The 20,564-nt window shown below is 45.9% G+C and overlaps 1 protein-coding gene across 9 annotated transcripts in view; it reads left to right on the forward strand.

Annotated features, from left to right (window-relative positions):
• The window catches only part of CLASRP (CLK4 associating serine/arginine rich protein), a 531,120-nt gene that overhangs the window by 187,587 nt on the left and 322,969 nt on the right, over positions 1-20,564 (forward strand). For all 9 annotated transcript variants that reach the window (XR_003859212.1, XR_003859213.1, XR_003859215.1 and 6 more), the window contains one exon: positions 8,704-8,800. Coding sequence is in view for 4 of the 9 variants with exons in the window: in XM_029620007.1 (XP_029475867.1) it covers positions 8,704-8,800 (97 nt within the window). In the remaining 5 variants the exon portion in view is untranslated. The remainder of the gene's footprint in view (positions 1-8,703; positions 8,801-20,564) is intronic.

A 20,564-nucleotide genomic window follows, 5' to 3' on the forward strand; every position in this document is an offset into this window, starting at 1 on the left:
AGATATAATTGCGATGGAGAAGGTACAGAGAAGGGCTACCAAAATAAGGGGAATGGAACAGCTCCCCTATGAGGAAAGACTAAAGGGGTTAGGACTTTTCAGCTTGGAGAAGAGACGGCTGAGGAGGGATAAGATAGAGGTGTTTAAAATCATGAGAGGTCTAGAACGGGTAGATGTGAATCTGTTATTTACGCTTTCTGATAATAAAAAGAGTAGGGAGCACTCCATGAAGTTAGCATGAGGCACATTTAAAACTAATTGGAGAAAGTTCTTTTTCACTCAAGGCACAATTAAACTCTGGAATTTGTTGCCAGAGGATGTGGTTAGTTCAGTTAGTATAGCTGTGTTTAAAAAAGGATTGGATAAGTTCTTGGAGGAGAAGTCCATTACCTGCTATTAATTAAGTTGACTTAGAAACGGTAACATGGAATAGACTTAGTTTTGGGGTACTTGTCAGGTTCTTATGGCCTGGATTGGCCACTGTTGGAAACAGGATGCTGGACTTGATGGACCCTTGGTCTGACCCAGTATGGCACGTTCTTGTGTTCTTATATTCTTCAGTAGGTCAGCAGTGGTGGACGTAAGGGGGGAATTTTCAGATTCTTCTTTATTTTAGTGTGGGGTTCCACAGGGTTACCTATTGTTTCCCCTTTTATTTTAAAGGTTTTTTTTATGTGCAGATAATGTGCAATCAATCTGACCTCTGGGGCAAAAATTGAATTAGTCCATGATGCAGGCTCAGGAAGGGTTAAATAAGATTGTTCATTAGCTTGAGAAAAATTGATTTTAAATGGGAAGAAGACTGGGTCCTTGTTTCAGTGAAGGATCAGGTTTCCCCTCTAGGAGTCCTTATGATTAAAGGGTTTAAAGGTTGGTGCATTCATCAAAGACAAGGAACTTGTGAGTAATATATGATGAAGTGTTTTCTTTTGAGCATCATATTTCTAATGAGGTTAGACAGATATTTCTTAAATTGTGTCAACTACGAAGAGTAAGTGGGCTGAGTTTTTCAGCTTTCCGAACTGTGGTTCAAGCACTAGTCTCCCTGATTATGGGGTTATTGTAATGGGGTGGAGTTAGGAATTCCTGAAAGATATTTGCATCATTTACAGATAATGCAGAACATGATATTTTCTAGCCCATGGTGGGTTAGGGCGCGGCCACTACTAATACAGTTTCATTGGTTGCCAATTAAGGAACGAATCAATTCAAGATCATGGTTCTGATGTTAATTCAAGCAGGGTTCTGGACCGGAATATCTTTAACAGTTGGTTAAGCCCCATGCCCCTAATAGTTTAAGATCTGCACAGAGAGCTCTTTTTCTAATCTCAACGGTTAGAGAGTACATACAGTGGTCTGTAGGGGAAAAGAGTAATTTCAGTAATGGGTCCTGAATTATGGAACTCTGCACCATTGGATATTAGGATGGAGTCCAATTATTTAGCTTTTAGAAAGACAGTAATGTTTGGTTATTTCCGGGGGGGGCAGCTAATATCAGTGACAGAGATATTGATCCTGTTTATCCCTCTAAGCTATGTAGTGGATTTTAAAGTTGTGCTGATTTGTTTTAATAGTATATTATTTTAAGATTATGATGATGATGTACTTGTGTATTTTGATAAATGGTTGTGCACCGTTCCAGTCAGCATTTACAGTGTGTATGGTGTATAAAAAGTTTGAAATAGATACCTTGCTGTATCTACTTTGTATCCTTACTTCCTGCTTGTCTCTGTTGCCTCTTCCAATGTGCCTCCCTTCGTTTTCCTGGCACCTGTTGGTTCCCTTGTATGCACCACATGGCGCGGTAAACCCCATGTCTTGTTGATGGCCCTTCCCCATTTTATGATACTTTTCCCATCTTGGAAACCAGTTTCTCACAGGACAAGCAGGATGGTAGTCCTCACATATGGGTGATATCATCAGGATGGAACCCAATCACAGAACACTTTTGTCAAAGTTTCCAGAACTTTGACTGGCACCTACTGGGCATGCCCAGCATAGCACCAACCCTGCAGCCAGCAGGGGTCCCCCTTCAGTCTTCTTTTTTCCGCACAGCAATAGCCACGCAGGTTAAGGAGCTCTTCAGAGATTCCTGACAGGAATTTTCCTCACGGAACTTTGAAAAATTTCAAAACATTTAACCCTACAGGGGTCCCCTTATCAATTTCTTTGGTCCTCGGTCGAACGGTAAGTTTTTTGCCCGTTTGCTGTCAATTCCCTTAGAGTTTTTCCCTCGCGGCCTTCTGGCCATTGACCGCACTGAACTAAATTTTGTCAGAGCCATGGTGTCTGGTTTCTGTCCGTGCCCCGACTGCACTCTAACAATGTCCATCACCGACCCACACACGGTCTGTGTGGTGTGTTTGGGGTCCGGCCATGATGTCCTTACTTGCACCAAATGTGCCCAAATGACACCAAAAGGTCGCAAGGCTCGGCTCGATAAGATGGGTCTCCTTTTTCGGCCAAAAACCCCGACTCTATCGATAGCTTCGACGTCGTCTGAACCAGTGCTGTCTACGTCGTGCCAGCACTGGGAATCCGCTGCTACCCGACCGGCCTAGACGACTCCACGGGTGTCAACTCCTTCTGTTTCCCCTCAAGAAAAACACCGGGGTGAACATAGAGAAAAACATTGACACCATCATTGTAAGGCTCAGGACATCGATACCAGTAAACCATCAGCATCAAAATCGTCTGAGCCTCCGACAAGGAAGCCCCATACAGAAATGCTTCGTCCTCTTTTGTGTCTGGATCACTGAGGCGTTCCCCACCTGGACAGGTGCCGGGATCCACAATTCCACCTTCACCGGTGGACCCTCCGGCTGCGCCAGTGCTGCCTCTGGCTGCGCCAGTGCTGCCTCCTACTCTGGAACAGGGTATCCATGCCCCATGTTTCCATGAGGAATTGGATCGGATGATCCAAGAGGCCATCAGCAAAGCACTCCAGGGCTTCCAACTTCCATCGGTGCCGGTTCCTCCTTCGGTCACTGACCCGATACCTATGGCGCTGGCACCGCTATTTGCTAGAATGGATAAGATAATTGGTGCCCTTCTACTGGTGGATCCGAGGGAACCGAAGGACCAGACTCCTTCCTCGCCCATTCCCTTGTCATTGGAGGAAGATGAAGAAACACCACTCTTCATTCCACCATTGGGAGTGCTGCCACTGACGCATCCATCGGTGCCTCTGTTGATGCCTCACTTGATGCCAGCCATACCGCCATCGATGCCCTCAATGCCTCCATCGATGCCTTAGATTCCTCCTTCGGGACCATCGATGCCCAGGCCAGGGCCTTCAGGAATAACTCTGTTACTTCCTTCTGAAGAACACTTGGGAGCTGGTGATGACCCTTATAATCCTTGGACCGACGATTTGTTCCAGGATTCGGATGATCTACCTTCTCAGCCCTCCCCTCCTGATGAAAGGAAGCGTTCTCCTCCAGAGGACCTGTCCTTCCTTAATTTTGTAAAGGAGATGTCTGAAACAGTCCCATTCCAGCTTCAGATGGAAGAGGACTCTAGACAGCAAATACTAGAACTTCTACAATTTCTCGATGCTCCAAAGGAAATCATGTCCATCCCTATTCATGACATCCTTTTGGACCTTTTGAAGAGAAACTGGGAGCACCCTGGCTCTGTGGCACCTGTTAACTGAAAAGCAGATGCCACCTACTTAGTTCAGTCAACCCCTGGCTTCCAAAGAACTCAGTTGGATCATCACTCTGTGGTTGTAGAGTCAGCCCAGAAGAGGGTCAGACGCTCGAAACCTCATTCATCCATTCCCCCAGGGAAAGATCAGAAGTTCCTGGATGCATTTGGAAGACGGGTATTCCATGGATCAATGCTCATCTTTCGCATTGCATCCTACCAACTCTACATGACCCAATATAATAGGGCCTTGTTCATGAAGATTCAAGACTTTGCTGAGTCCTTACCTTTGTATTTCCAGGACCAACTTCATGCCCTAGCACAAAAGGGCTTAGATGCTGGCAAGCATATGAAGTACGATCAGCGTATGACATCTTTTATACCGCTTCCAGGGTGTCGGCAGCCGGTATCAGTGCAAGGAACATAAGAACATGCCATACTGGGTCAGACCAAGGGTCCATCAAGCCCAGCATCCTGTTTCCAACAGTGGCGAATCCAGGCCATAAGAACCTGGCAAGTACCCAAAAACTAAGTCTATTCAGTGTTACCATTGCTAGTAATAGCAGTGGCTATTTTCTAAGTCAACTTAATAGCAGGTAATGGACTTATTCTCCAAGAACTTATCCAATCCTTTTTTAAACACAGCAATACTAACTGCACTAACCACATCCTCTGGCAACAAATTCCAGAGTTTAATTGTGCGTTGAGTAAAAAAGAACTTTGATTAGTTTTAAATGTGCCACACGCTAACTTCATGGAGTGCCCCCTAGTCTTTCTATTATCCGAAAGAGTAAATAACCGATTCACATCTACCTGTTCTAGACCTCTCATGATTTTAAACACCTCTATCATATCCCCCCTCAGCCGTCTCTTCTCCAAGCTGAAAAGTCCTAACCTCTTTAGTCTTTATAGGGGAGCTGTTCCATTCCCCTTATCATTTTGGTAGCCCTTCTCTGTGCCTTCTCCATCGCAATTATATCTTTTTTGAGATGCGGCAACCAGAATTGTACACAGTATTCAAGGTGCAGTCTCACCATGGAGCGATATAGAGGCATTATGACATTTTCCGTTTTATTCACCTGGCTAAAATCAGACCTCAGACCAGAGGTACAAGACAGATTGGCTGATTTACCCTGTGTGGGGGATAATCTTTTCGGTGAAAAGGTTCAAGAAGCAGTGGCGCAGCTCAAGGACCACCAAGAGACTCTGCGCCAGCTCTCCTTACTGCCTTCTGATCCTTCTTCTTCATCCAAAAGATCTTTTAAGATGGATTCTAAGAGACAGTTCTATCGGCAGAGGAGATACTATCCCCCAGCTTCCAGGGTTCGGCCTTCTAAGCCTTACCAAAAAGGCTAACCTAGGCAGCCTAGAGAGCAGAAGTCACAGCCAGCCACTCAACCAGGTCCAGCGCAGGTTTTTGACTCCTTTCTAGAGAGCAGTACCCAGCTTCCACTTCAGACTATTCCGTCGGCGGCCAGTTGTGCTACTTCTCCAGCCTTTGGCACACAGTCACCACAGATCAGTGGGTACTTGCAGTGGTGTCCAAAGGTTACCACCTCAACTTTTTCTGTCCCACCGGACGTGGGGAACATCTGACCATTCACCACTCCTGGAGCAGGAGGTCTCCCTCCTCCTCCAGTCCTGAACAATAGAACCAGTGCCCCTCTCAGGACAAGGGTTCTATTCCAGGTATTTCCTGATACCAAAAAAGTCAGGTGGCGTGCGCCCAATATTGCACTCTAAACAAATTCCTACAAAGAGAAAAGTTCAAGATGGTGACCTTGGGTTCTGTACTTCCCCTTCTTCAAAGGGGAGACTGGCTCTGCTCTCTAGATCTTCAGGACACCTACATGCACATTTCAATTACTCGGTCACATCTCAGATTCCTGCAATTCCTAGTAGGCCCAAAACGCTTCCAATATCGAGTGTTACCTTTCGGCCTAGCGTCTGCCCCACGTGTCTTCACCAAATGTCTCATGGTGGTAGCTGCCTATCTCAGGAGTCGAAAGTGTCCACGTCTACCCCTATCTGGACAATTGGTTAATCAGGGCTCCCACTCGACAAAGTGCACTGACGTCCCTTCGCCTCACTTTGAATTCCCTTATCTCCCTAGGGTTTCTCATAATCTATCAGAAATCCAGGCTAGTTCCTTCGCAAACTCTGTCGTTCATAGGGGCCGACTTGGACACTAAGAGTGAAAGCTTTCCTACCTCAGGATCGAGCTCTCACTCTTGCTTCTCTGGCCCTTCGACTGCAGTCTCGACAGCATTCAACTGCACATCACTTCCTGATATTATTGGGTCATAATGCCTCCACAGTGCATGTCACTCCCATGGCTCTCCTCGCATTGAGACTCATGCAGTGAGTCTCTAAGATCGCAGTGGACTCAGTATTTTCAGCCAATGTCCTCCACAATCCGCATCACCAAACAGCTCCGTCTATCGCTAGCATGGTGGGCAAACCAATCCAATCTGGTACAAGGCCTTCCATTTCAGATTCCAGAACCTCAAATAACCTTGACAACAGATGCCTCCAACCTCGACTGGGGAGCACATGTTGGAAACCTGCAAACTCAGGACATCTGGTCTCCAGAGGAAGCCAAACACCAGGTAAATTTCCTGGAGCTTCGTGCAATCAGATATGCTCTCAGGGCTTTTCAGGATCACCTCTCCAACCAGGTCATCCTGATTGAAACCGACAGCCAGGTAGCCATGTGGTACATCAACAAGCAAGGGGGAACGGGCTCCTACCTCCTGTGTCAGGAAGCTGCACAGATATGAGCGGAGGCCCTTTCCCACTCGATGTACCTCAGGGCCACCTACTTGCTGGGAGTGGACAATGTGTTGGCGGACAAGCTGAGTCGCACTTTTCAACTGCATGCGTGGTCCCTCAACCCCACTGTAGCGGACTCAATATTCCAATGTTGGGGGTTACCCTCACATAGACCTCCTTGCATCAATTCACAACCGCAAAGTAGGGAAAGTCTGCTCTCTCACTCACAGCCAACACTTTCAGCCAAGAGATGCTTTCTCCCTCTCGTGGGCCAGCGGTCTCCTTTATGCATACCCTCCACTTCCACTCATTTCAAAGACTTTCTTGAAGTTGCGAACGGACAGGGGTCAAATGATTCTCATAACCCCTCATTAGCCACGCCAGGTCTGGTTTCCAATTCTCCACGACATATTGATACACCGGCACATTCCTCTGGGGAAGGACCCGCTTCTGATCACTCAGAACAACGGCTGCCTTCGTCACCCCAACCTCCAGGCCCTCTCCCTGACTGCCTGGATGTTGAAAGGTTAATACTTCAACCTCTTAACCTTTCAGAACCGGTTTCCTGTGTCCTAGTAACTTCACGAAAGCCTTCCATGAGGCAGTCTTATCGTTATAAATGGAACAGGATGGTGTATTTCCATGTCCATCGATTCCTTCCCTTGTCCCACTCCGAAGTTTCTGGACTATCTCTGGCACCTATCAGAGTCAGGCCTTAAAACTTCTTCTATCAGGGTACATGTCAGTGCGGTAGCAGCCTTCCATAAAGGTGTGAGGGATGTATCTATCCATTTCAGTACAACCCCTTGTCACACGCTTTTTGAAGGGCTTGCTTCACCTTAAACCTCCACTGCGCCCTCCGGCCCCTTGGGACCTCAACATGGTTTTGGGAAGGCTCATGAAACCGCCATTTGAGCCTCTCCAATCTTGTGATCTCCGCTATCTCACTTGGAAAGCGATTTTTCTGTTGGCGATCATATCGGCTCGCGGAGTTAGTGAGTTACACGCCTTAGTCACCTACCCGCCTTGCACTAAACTTCTGCATAACAGGGTAGTACTCAGCACTCACCCTAAATTTTTGCCTAAGGTAGTATCGGCGTTTCATATAAATCAATCCATTATACTACCCACTTTCTTTCCCAGGCCCCACTCGAACCCAGGAGAACGAGCTCTGCATACCCTTGACTGTAAACGTGCTCTAGCATTTTATCTAGACTGTACAGCTGCCCACAGGAAGGGCACTCAATTGTTTGTTTCCTTTAATCCCATCAAATTGGGTAAACCTATGACTCTCTCCTCCTGGTTAGCGGTCTGTATTTCCTTTTGTTACCAACAGGCAGGCATTCTGCTTCAAGACTGTGTTAAAAAACACTCTGTCAGGGCCATGGCAACATCAGTAGAGCACCGACGCTCTGTGCCGCTTCCTGACATCTGTAAGGCTACTACCTGGAGCTCTCTCCACACCTTCGCAGCCCATTATTGTTTAGACAAGGCTGGCAGACAAGATTCCATCTTCGGCCAGTCTGTGCTATGCAACTTATTTGCGAACTGAGGTACCAACATCCTTCCGCCAATCCGGTAGGGTGCAGTATGCCCTCTACCAAATTCCACCCCAGTTCTTGTGCCTATTACACGTCTTTGGATACTTTTGGTGCATTGCTCGGGCATCCTCAGCTCGGTACTCACCCATATGTGAGGACTACTATCCTGCTTGTCCTGTGAGAAAGCAGAGTTGCTTACCTGTAACAGGTGTTCTTACAGGACAGCAGGATGTTAGTCCTCACGAAACCTGCCCGCCACCCCGGGGAGTTGGGCTCATTTACGATTTATTATTTTAATTTTTCGCATGTACTTTTACTATAAGACAAGACTGAAGGGGGACCCCTGCTGGCTGCAGGGTTGGTGCTATGCTGGGCATGCCCAGTAGGTGCCAGTGAAAGTTCTGGAAACTTTGACAAAAGTGTTCCGTGATTGGGCTCCATCCTGATGATGTCACCCATATGTGAGGACCAACATCCTGCTGTCCTGTGGGAACACCTGTTACAGGTAAGCAACTCTGCTTTCCACTCATGCACTTGTTTTGTCAATGTGTATACAGTTTTGACCTTAATGGAAGGGGATAGAGTACAGAAGGCAGAGATGACACAAGTACCCATTTGGGATAATGCAGCGTGAGGGTACATTTACTAATTGGAGGTCACATTGAGGGCTTAGTGGGCAAGGGTACCAGTTAGATGACAGTGTTTTAGGTGTCAGTGATGATCATGCTTTCTCTACTTGTAGACGTTGAGGTCGATGTGGATGAACTAAACGAGGAGCAGGTGGCAGACCTGAACAAACAAGCAACTACATATGGCATGGCCAGTGAGGACTTTGTCAGGTGAGACTGTGTTAAGCAACTGTGAAATGCTAGACGTTTGCAATCTGAAGCATGTATACCCCTGTAAATACCTGAAAAAGTCATTACGTTATGTGCGAGATTGCCTTCCCAATATTTTGTTACTGCTTCTCTTCCTCAAAGTGCTGCTGTGGGCCTTTCTTGAAGTAGGATCCAGTGCTAGGTCTCGCTGTGACAGTGGTGATCAATTGTGAGGAAGAGTGTGTGGGAACCTAGCCAGTGTGTGGGCTCTGCCTCCTGCTTGTTTCTGGATGGGAACTGAGGCCTGGAAGCATAAGACCACTGCTACAGTGAGTTAGGGCTCCGAGGGTGGTGAAATATGAGAAGAATGAGTGAAGTTGGGGTGGGGAAGGACAGAGAGAGACTGAGTGAGGCTGGGTGCTGAGCATTGGGAGAGGGCAGTTAAAATCCTAAACATCTTCCTGGGCAGACTGGATGAACCTTTTTGGTCTACATCTGCCATCATTTACTATGATAATCAGAAAAAAATAACATTGCCCCCCGAGAACTCCTTCAAATCTGTGGGACTGGGTTGTCTGTCTGTCTGTTTGTTTATTTATTTATTTGTTTGTTTAATTTATTTATTTGGCATTTTTTATATACCGACAACCGTTTGCATATCGTATCGGTTCACAATTAACTTAGAAATTGTAGGCAAGGCCTTTACATGAAACATATAACAGAAGGTTTAAAATAGAGGAACAAGAAAAGAAACCAAAAATTACATAAAATTACTGAAAAATATAGAACTTATTTACATAATTACAAAGATCAACACTGGCAAAAAGCAGGTATTCCAGATTATAATTATATGGTGGGGGTAGAGGACGGGTAGGCTTGTAGGAAGAGCCAAGTTTTAAGGTTTTTTTTTAACTTAGGAGTGGATATCTCAGAGCGCAGATCTGGAGGGAGAGAGTTCCAGAGAGTAGGGCCAGCGAGGGAGAAAGCTCTGTTCAATGTTGATAAGCTTGTAGGGTTTGATAGAGGGAGTGCGGAGAGTTTCTTGAAGGGCTGGACGTGTGGGTCTTGCAGAGGTGCGCAGATGAAAAGCGGGGGCAGAGCCAGTTGAGGTTCTCGTTCATAATACTTTTGTGGATGAGGGTTAGTGTTTTGAAGAGGATACGAGATTGTATTGGTAGCCAGTATAGCTCAGTAAGGGTTGGTGTAATGTGATCTCTTTTTTTAGTGTTTGTAAGTATACGTGCTGCGGCGTTTTGTAGGAGTTGCAAGGGTTTGGTATGCGTGGAGGGGATGCCAAGAAGGAGGGCATTACAATAGTCAATTTTGGAAAGAATAATAGACTGAAGTACTGTGCGAAAGTCAGAGAAATGCAGTAGGGGGCTGAGTTTTTTTTATAGTTTGTAGCTTGAAGTAGCAGTCACTTAGGATAGATTTGATGAAGGGTTTGAAAGTAAGTTGGTTGTCAAGAAGGACACCCAGGTTTCGTGTGTGCGAGTGGAAAGTGGTGGAGGCATAGGAAGGGGGGGATGGAGAGTGAAGGAAGTTTAGTGGAGATGATGAGGAGTTCGGTTTTTTGAGGGTTAAGGGCGAGGTGCATGCCTGTGAGGAGTTGGTTGATGGCGGAGAGGCAGGATTCCCAGTTTTGGAGAGCGGACTGGAGGGAGTCAGAAAAGGGGAAGAGAAATTTGCACATCATCTGCGTAGTTGAAGTGTCTGATACCAAGGTTGGAGAGGAGGGTGGTGAGGGGAAGCATGTAAATGTTAAAGAGGGTAGAGGAAAGAGAGGAGCCCTGGGGAACGCTACGATCTAAATTAATGGCATCCGATTCGTTGTTGTCAGCGGAGACTGTGAAATGGCGATTTTGTAGATAGGATTTAAACCAGGAAAGTGCCGTACCAGTAATACCAATATTACTATTTATTTATTTATTAACTTGTATTTACCGACATTCGTGAAGCACATCATGCCGGTTTACATAGAACTCAGGTGGGAGATACAGTAAAACAATATAACAATATAACATTATAACAATGTAATATAATATTACTAATTAAACTAAAAACAAGAACAAAAACAACCAGACAAAAACAAAGTGAACAAAATAAACAGTACAGAAATGAGCCAAGGGAGCAGAGGTTTAAAGGGGAAAACGGGGGAGGGAGAGGAGGGGGAGGGTAGGTTAGGGGTAGGGTAGGCTAGGGTGAGGGGAGGGAGGGTGGGTGGGTAAAGGGGAAGGAGGGGTGTGGGAAAGGGGGGTTGAGGAGGGGAAAGGGAGAAAAGCATAGTTAAAAGGAAGTAAAAAGGGAGAAAATACAGTAGGATAGAGGGAGACTATGTACAGCTGACTTATGTATAGGTATCACTTAACTAAGTAGAATTACGGAAGAGTGGTTAACTGTGTCGAAAGCCGCGGAGATATCTAACATAGTAAGGAGATATGAAGTGCCTGTGTCAGATCCTTTGATTATGGCGTCGGTAATTGAAAGTAGTAAGGTCTCGGTGCTAAGGTGCTTCTGGAAACCATATTGGGTGGAGGGTAGAATGTTGTGGTATTCGAGGTAATCAGAGAGGCGAGTGTTTACAAGTTTTTCTAGAATTTTAACTAGGAAGGGGAGATTGGAAATGGGTCTGAAATTAGAGAGGGTGAGAGGGTCGATATTGGGTTTCTTGAGGATGGGTTTCACTACTGCTTGTTTGAGCATGTTGGGTACCGTCCCATGTACCAGAGAGCAGTTGAAGATGTCAGCGAGAGGTTTGGAAATAGTTTTAGGAATGGAAAGGAGAAGTTTGGACGGGATGGTTTCAGAGGGATGGGAGGAGGGTTTCATCTTTCTCAGGATATTTTCTATTTCTTGGGTGGAGGGTGGATCAATGGTAGATAGAGAAGCTGATAAGTTGAAGGATGGCAGGGAACATTGTTGGGGCAAGGAGCAAATTGTGCGGTGAGGGAGGAGACTTTGTTTTTAAAGAAGTGTGCCAGTTCATTGCAGCGATTCTTAGAGGAGGTGGGTTGGGGTTGTATGGAGGAGGGTTTGGTGAGGCCGGTAATCAGAGAAAAAAGGGCCTTGGGGTTGTATTGGAAGCCATGTATCTTTTTAGAGTAGTATTCTCTTTTAATGATATTGATGGCATTTCTGTATTCATGCATGCGTTGATAGTAAGTTGTTTTGGTTGCTGGGGAGGGGAGTTTGTGCCAACGCCTTTCTGCAGTTCTAAGGCAGGATTTGAGAATCTTGAGTTCAGGAGAGAACCAGGGTTTTTTGTTTGGGTGGGCTGGCTTGATGGTTTTTGTCACCAATGGGCAGTGTTTGTTGACAATGTTGAGAGTGAGGTCAGACCATGAGGCAAAGGCATTGTCTGGTGAGGAGAGGTCAAGTTGGTTAGGAATGTTTGCGCATGCCTGTGAAAGGGTTTCTGAGGGACATAATTTACGGTATTTGATAGATAGGGGGAGGGTTGAGGTGGTAGGGGTTGGAGGCGGTAGTGCAAGGGTGGTTTGGATAATGGAGTGATCAGACCATGGTACAGCAAGACAGAAAGGAGAATTGATGGTTTGGATAGGGGAGTTGGTAAAAATGAGATCTAAGGTATGGTCTGCTTTGTGAGTGGGGGAGTGAATGATTTGATTAAAGCCCATGGCTTCGAGGGAGGAGATAAAGGATTCGCATGCAGGGGATTGGGGGTTAGCATCAACATGTAGGTTAAAGTCTCCAAGGAGGATCGTAGGAAGGTCTGGGGAGAGAGAGTTGGCAAAGAATTCTATAAGGGGAGAGGAGTCTTTCTCTAGAAGACCAGGGGGGGTGTAGGTGAGACAGATTTGTAGGGCTTTTGATTTGAAGAAACCAATTTCATACTGGTTGGGAAGGTTGCATTTATGGGATATCAGCTTAAGTTCCTTCTTTGCCGCCAGGAGCAAGCCACCTCCTCTTTTCTTGTAACGGGGTATAGAGAAAAAGTCATATATGTCGGTGGGAAGCTGATTAATAAGAGGAGTGTCATGGGGCGTGAACCAAGTTTCTGTTATGGCGCAGATTTCTGGGTTGGAGTCAGTCAGGAGGTCGTGGATAAGATGTGTTTTCTTTTGAAGGGATTATTTAAGCAATAATTTTGGAATCGTGTTGTCCTTCCCGGCAATGTGGACGGCGGAGATGTCCTGAAGATTCGCCTCTGCCCAAGCCATCAGTGGGGCAATCTCCAGAGATACTTGTTGGCTTCTGGTTCCGCCCTGACGGTTGATATATGCCTAAATCCGGGAGAGTGGCAGCTGTCACCCACAGCCTTCCAGATGATTGTGGATCACTGGGGGATTCCGGACATGGATTTACTGGCGGACAAGTCCAATGCTCAAGTACCCAGATACTTCAGCCGCAAGCGCAATCAGTTCTCACACGGAATCGATGCCCTGGTTCAGCCATGGCCTCCAGGGACTCTGCTATATGCCTTTCCTCTGTGGCCTCTGCTGGGCGCCATCATCCACAAGATTCAGAAACACCGGGGTCTAGTTTTTCTAGTGGCACCAGACTGGCCAAGAAGACCCTGGTACGCGGACATGAGAAGACTGCTGGCAGGGGAGCCTCTTCCCCTGCCTCCTCTACAGGACCTTCTACGTCAAGGCCCCATCCTCCACGAGGATCCAGCTCAATTCTCTCTTACGGTCTGGCCATTGAGAGGGCTAGACTGAAGAAAAGAGGTTACTCGGAGCCTGTGATAGATACACTCCTCCGAGCTCGCAAGTTTTCCACATCCCTCACCTACGTAAGGATCTGGAGAGTATTTGAAGCATGGGCGACACTCATGGCACCAATCCACATGCGACCACAATCCCTATTGTTGGATTTCCTGCAAGATGGACTTCAGAAGGGTCTCTCCCTCAGCTCCATCAAGGTTCAGGTGGCTGCGCTGTCTTGCTATGGTCCCAGGAGGGATGGCAAGGCCATTGCCACGCATCCAGATGTTTCTCGCTTCCTGAAAGGAGTCAAGCATATTCGTCCGCCACTGAAGTGGCCAGTGCCTTTGTGGAACCTCAACATAGTTTTGGATTTCCTCGCGGGATCCACCTTTAGACACCTTCGGGGCCTGTCTCTCCGTTCTCTCACTTTGAAGATGGTGTTCTTGCTGGCTGTCTGTTCAGCACGCCGCATCTCAGAGCTACAAGCACTGTCTTGCCGTGATCCATTTCTCAGAATCACTCCTGAGGCTATCCATCTTCGTGCGGTTCCCTCCTTTCTACCTAAAGTGGTTTCACAGTTTCATCTTAACCAAACCATATCCTTGCCTACCACGGCGGGTTTGAAGAAATCTGAAGAAGGGCGTTTATTACGCCATCTCGACATTGGCGGATTGCTGCCCAGATATCTGGAAGTGACACAAGAAGTACGAAAGACGGACCATCTGTTCGTCCTGCACAGCGGAAAGAAACAAGGTGAAGCGGCCTCTCAGCCCACCATAGCCCGCTGGATTAAAGAAGTTATCAGAGTAGCTTACGTAGAGGCTGGGAAGTCTCCGCCTCTACAGGTCAAGGCTCATTCTACCAGAGCACAAGCGGCATCTTGGGCAGAATCCAGGATGCTGTCGCCTGCAGAAATATGTAAAGCGGCGACATGGTCCTCTCTCCATACCTTTTCCAGGTTCTACCGTCTGGATGTCCAGGCCAGGGAGGACACAGCATTTGCGAGGGCGGTCCTACATGGTCCTCAGGCATCCTCCCGCCCAGGCTGGGAGTAAAGCTTTTGTACATCCCATTTGTTCTGAGTCCATCTGGCTACACGCCAGGAAATGTTGAGATTACTTACCTGATAATCTCCTTTTCCTTAGTGTAGACAGATGGACTCAGCATCCCGCCCAGCTGCCTGTGTACATGGGTTTCACCGATCCAAGGTAAGCCATGTCATCTGTTTCCATGAGAGCGTCCCCTTTGCCAGGTGTCGACAACTTCCGGTTGGGAATGCTGGCGGTCTCCAGCTACTATCAATCGGTCAGGGGAATCATGTTTCACTATTTCACTGAGCGTCAGTACACACATCCATAACAGCTTTTGCAAGGAAGATTACTGAGTTGCTACGCTTCCTGTGGGGGTATTTATACCCGTGCTGACGTCAGATCCGTCTCCAACTGCTAGCACGAGCGCACTATACCCATTTGTTCTGAGTCCATCTGTCTACACTAAAGAAAAGGAGATTATCAGGTAAGTAATCTCAACATTCTCCCTTGCCGTTGAAGCAGAGAGCTATGCTGGATATGCGTGAAGTATTAGTTTTTCTTCTCCCCTGTCGTTGAAGCAGAGAGCTATGCTGGATATGCATTGAAAGTGAAGTATGCATTGAAAGCCACATTAACTATCATCAAATATTGAATAAGCCTAATAATTGGTAATACCTATAGCCTATTAACTCTCCGTTAATTTTACATACTCTTACCCACCTCTGTTGTTGTGTTTTTTTTAATTTTGGAGATGGCAGCCCTCCATCCTTCCGCTCCGTGAAAGTGGAACACCAACCACTGGCATCCCGCTCCGTGAATGCTTCTGTGGCTACTGCCGCTTCGTGCAGTGTTTTGCTGCCTCCTCTTTATACACGTCCTCTAGACCTGATGGATCCACAGTGTTTATCCCACGCCCCTTTGAAGTCCTTCACAGTTTTGGACTTCACCACTTCCTCCGGAAGGGCATTCCAGGCATCAACCACTCTCTCCATGAAGAAATACTTCCTGACATTGGTTCTTAGTCTTCCTCCCTGGAGCCTCAGCTCGTGACCTCTGGTTCTGCTGATTTTTTTCTGACTGAAAAGGTTTGTCGTCTTTGGATCGTTAAAGTTTTTCAAGTATCTGAAGATCTGAATCATATCACCCCTGCTCCTCCTTTCCTCCAGGGTGTACATATTCAGATTCTTCGATCTCTCCTCGTACGTCATCCGATGAAGACCCTCCACCTTTCTGGTCGCCCTTCTCTGTACCGCTTCCATCTTGTCTCTGTCTCTTTGTAGATACGGTCTCCAGAACTGAACACAGTACTCCAGGTGAGGCCTCACCAAGGACCTGTACAAGGGGATAATCACTTCCCTTTTCTTACTCGATATTCCTCTCTCTATGCAGCTCAGCATTCTTCTGGCTTTTGCTATCGCCTTGTCGCATTGTTTCGCAGACTTCATATCATTAGACACTATAACCCCTAGGTCTCTCTCCTGCTCCGTGCACATCAGCCTCCCCCCCCCCCCCCCCCAATCGAATACAGTTCATTCGGATTTCCACTCCCCATATGCATGACTTTGCACTTATTGGCATTAAATCTCAGCTGCCATATCTTCGACCACTCTTCCAGTTTCCTTAAATCCCATCTCATTCTCTCCACTCCTTCCGGCGTGTCCACTCTGTTGCAGATCTTAGTGTCGTCCGCAAAAAGACAAAACTTACCTTCTATCCCGTCTGCAATGTCGCTCAAAGATATTGAACAGGACTGATCCCAACACCGATCCTTGTGGTACACCACTTAAAACCGCTCTCTCTTCAGAGAAAGTTCCATTTACCTTCACACATTGTCTTCTGTCCGTCAACCAGTTTGCAATCCAGGTCACCAACTCTGCACTCACTCCTAAGCTTCTCGTTTTATTCACCAGTCTCCTGTGCGGAACCGTATCAGAAGTTTTGCTGAAATCTAAGTAGATGACATCGAGCGCTCTTCCTTGATCCAATTCCTTGGTTGCCCAGTCAAAAAAGTCAATCAGATTTGTCTGACAGGATCTTCCCCTGGTGAATCCATGCTGCCTCTGGTCCAGCAATTCTCCGGACTGTAGATAGTTCACTATTCTCTCTTTCAACAGTGACTCCATTACTTTTCCCACCACCGAAGTGAGGCTAACCGGTCTGTAGTTACCAGTCTCCTCTCTGGAATAAAACGGAAAATGTCATAATGCCTCTGTATCGCTCCATGGTGAGACCGCACCTTGAATACTGTGTACAATTCTGGTCGCCGCATCTCAAAAAAGATATAATTGCGATGGAGAAGGTACAGAGAAGGGCTACCAAAATAAGGGGAATAGAACAGCTCCCCTATGAGGAAAGACTAAAGAGGTTAGGACTTTCAGCTTGGAGAAGAGATGGCTGAGTGGGGGGATATGATAGAGGTGTTTAAAATCATGAGAGGTCTAGAAAGGGTAGATGTGAATCCGTTATTTACTCTTTCGGATAATAGAAAGACTAGGGGGCACTCCATGAAGTTAGCATGCGTCACATTTAAAACTAATCTGAGAGAGTTCTTTTTTACTCAACGCTCAATTAAACTCTGGAATTTGTTGCCAGAGGTTGTGATTAGTGCAGTCAGTATAGCGGTGTTTAAAAAAAGGATTGGATAAGTTCTTGGAGGAGAAGTCCATTACCTGCTATTAATTAAGTTGACTTAGAAAATAGCCACTGCTATTACTAGCAACGGTAACATGGAAACAGGATGCTGGACTTGATGGACTCTTGGTCTGACCCAGTATGGCATGTTTATTTAAAAACTTTTCTATACCGTCGCTAAGTTATATACCATCGCAACGGTTTACAAATAGGCACATAGACTAAGGTAAGTAAATGTAGGTTATTGTACATTCTAACAGGTGCCAATAAAGTTCGGTTACAATTTCATAAATAAAATCATTATTTGAGTATTGTTGGTCAAGTCCAGGTATATTATTGAGTTACTATCTCTTTGAGATATTACTTCTTAAATGTAGGATTGAGTAAATTCATTCTCATCTGCATTACCCTGTACTTTCATTCTCTACCCTCCAGACTCTTTAGTGAAGGCTTTTTTAAAGAGCCATGTTTTTAAATTTTTCTTAAAAGTTTTGTGATTACTCTGTAATCTGAGTTCAGGGGGCATCGTGTTCCATAGTATGGGCCCAGCCAATGATAAAGCCCTTTCTCTCACTTGGGTTAATGTTCTTATGTTCAACTTGATTAATAGCAGATAATGGCTTCCACTCCAGGAAATTTCTGAGTTGGAGCAAACTTATCAGGAGGAACACATTCAGTGCACTGAGGACCAATGGGTGCAGTAATTCTTGTAGGCAGAAGGCTATGGATGTAATGGAGTGGAGCTGCATCACAACAGACCAGTGAGTATACTGGTGTCATTCAAAACGGCTGTGCTCTGGAGCTGACCTTTCCTATTTTAGGCAAAAAGGACAAGGTTGCTGAAACAGAGAAGCAGTAGTGCTAGTTTTTGGCAGTCAAAAAGAGCTGGGAAAGTTAGTTAACTTGGTCATTCTAAAGGAGGAAGGCACTTTCAGGTCCATTCTGAACCTCAAAGGAGTCAACTGATGCTTCAAGGTGCCACTTTCATATAGCCCTGTTTGGTGTAGCAAAAGTGACAAGAGGTAGCTAGCACCTTATAGACTAACCAATTTATTGAGGCATGAGCTTTCAAGGATATTAATCCATTTCTTCAGATGAAAATGGCAATTGGATGCCGGGCTAAGAGGTGGCAGTGGTGCAAGGCCTATAGTCAAAACAAGAAGCTAGTTGGACCATGAATAGGCTGGAAACCAGAGCCATTCGACTAGCTCTTTTTGGTTCTTATTTTCACTGATTCGGGAAGCAGTGATCAGTCTTATCCAACAGTGTGACAGCAGTAGCATATGTGAACAGATAAGGGGGCACTAAAAGTACCTTTGTCTCCTGAAAGATGGATATCTTAATGGAATGAGTAGAAACATACTTGACAGCACTGTTAGCGCATATAGCCAAAAAGGACAATGATCAAATGGACTTCCTTAACTGGCATTTGTTGGACCTAGGGGAAACAAAATTGAGCAAGATGGTATACCAGTTAATGATGGGGAACCCAACAAGTGAATGTCATGGTAATAAGGTAGAATTCCAAATCAGGGAGGGTTTTCAGTCACAGATAAGGTGGCTCTTTAGGAATAAATATCCTTCTTCAACTATGGCTGAAAGATCTCCTTCTCGGTATGTTTCCTCTTAGTCATTCATAGGAATAATGCTGAGAAGAATAGAGGATCATCTGTCTTTGGTTGTAAAAGGTAGCCCCATATTGGCAAGAAGACCATGGTAAACTGATCTGATGTGGCTCAGTATGAAGTTAACACCGAAGCAAAGAAATCATTTAATCTTTCCGCGATGGCCTTATCTTCTCCCTTTAACCCCTCAATCATCTACAGGTCCAACTGATTCCCTCATAGGTTTTCTGCTTTGGATATATTTTTAAAAGTTTTTACTGTGAGTTTTTGCCTCTATGGCCAACTTCTTTTCAAATTCTCTCTTAGCCTGTCTTATCAATTCTTAACTTGCCAACGCTTATGCATTATCCTATTTTCTTCTGTTGGATCCTTCTTCCAATTTTTGAATGAAGATCTTTTGGCTAAAATAGCTTCTTTCACCTCCCCTTTTAACCATGCCGGTAATTGTTTTGCCGCCTTTCCACCTTTCTTAATGTGTGGAATATATCTGGACTGTGCTTCTAGCATGGTATTTTTTAACAATGACCATGCCTCTTGCACACTTTTTACCTTTGTAGCTGCTCCTTTCAGTTTTTTTCTAACAATTTTTCTCATTTTATCAAAGTTTACCTTTTGAAAGTTTAGCACGAGAGCCGTGGATTTGCATACTGTCCCCCTTCCAGCAATATAATCTCCCTTTTCTTGCTCAGTATCTCTCTCTCTCTACATCCTTCTGGCTTTTGCTATTACCTCATCTTCCTCTTTAGCCACCTTAAAAGGGAAATCATTTCAATCAAATCAGATTGTCTTACAGAGTGTGAACTGTAAGAGCATAAGTGCCATGCTGGGTCAGACCAAAGTCTATAGAGTCCAGCATCCTGTCTCCGACAGTGGCCAGTCCAAGTGACAAGTATTTGGCAGATCCCAAAAGTTGATCTATTTTTTGTATTTCACTCTGTCATGGTTGGTGAGAACCTTAGGCTGTAGCATGGTTAATACAGCCTAGTAGGTGAACCCACTAGGCCCATGCCAAAAGCTGGTGGACATGCCCTTACACCTATATTAGCCCTGTTCCCCTTGGGTTGAGACTTTGGGTTCTAGAGTTCTGCAGGTCTTAGGCGAGAGTTCCTCTAGGGGCAGGTAGGGAGAGTCCAGTTAGTGATAGTGGTTAGGGCTGGCAGTGTACCGGGTGTAGTCAAGTTCATTCCAAGAGTTGAGGCAGACACTGAGTAGATGGTGTCCAGGTCCAGGCCAAGGGTCATGGCAAGCAGCAAACCAGAGAGAAGTCAGAATCCAAGGCAAGGATCAGAACTGGGAAGTTAGGCCCAGACAGACAAGACAGAAGGCAGGAAAATGACAAAGCAGGACGGACTGGGCAAGACAAGCAAGGAGTAGGGTAAGGAGACAAAACAAAATAGTAAGAACAGTGAGATGAGACACACCAGAACAAGCAACACGCACTGCAAGGCAGGAGGACCTGTTGCTGAGGTATTGACTGACTGAACAGCTGGTCCTTAAATGTCGCGGGCTGGCTGACATCATTTGGAGGTGCAGAAGAAGAGTTCCTTCTGCGTGACCTTTAAGAGGCCCTGCACAATGCATATGCGCGCCTAGAGAGATCCAGGCCAGGATCGGCATGGTAGTTTCCCAGCCAAACTGTAGCAGTGTGTGGTGTCTGGCAAAGGTAGGTGGCATTCCTCAGTGAGTGAGGTCATTTGCAGGGCAGCCTCGAAATAGGTCAAACATTATACACTCCTAGGGATAAACGCTGGCTTTCTCAGATCTACTTGGCTGTTAAGTTTGTGGACTTCAGGAACTTGTCCAACCCCTTTTGCCTTGACCACATCCT

This window comes from Rhinatrema bivittatum, chromosome 11 (genome assembly GCF_901001135.1).
Source record: "Rhinatrema bivittatum chromosome 11, aRhiBiv1.1, whole genome shotgun sequence".
Classification (NCBI taxonomy): Eukaryota; Metazoa; Chordata; class Amphibia; order Gymnophiona; family Rhinatrematidae; genus Rhinatrema; species Rhinatrema bivittatum.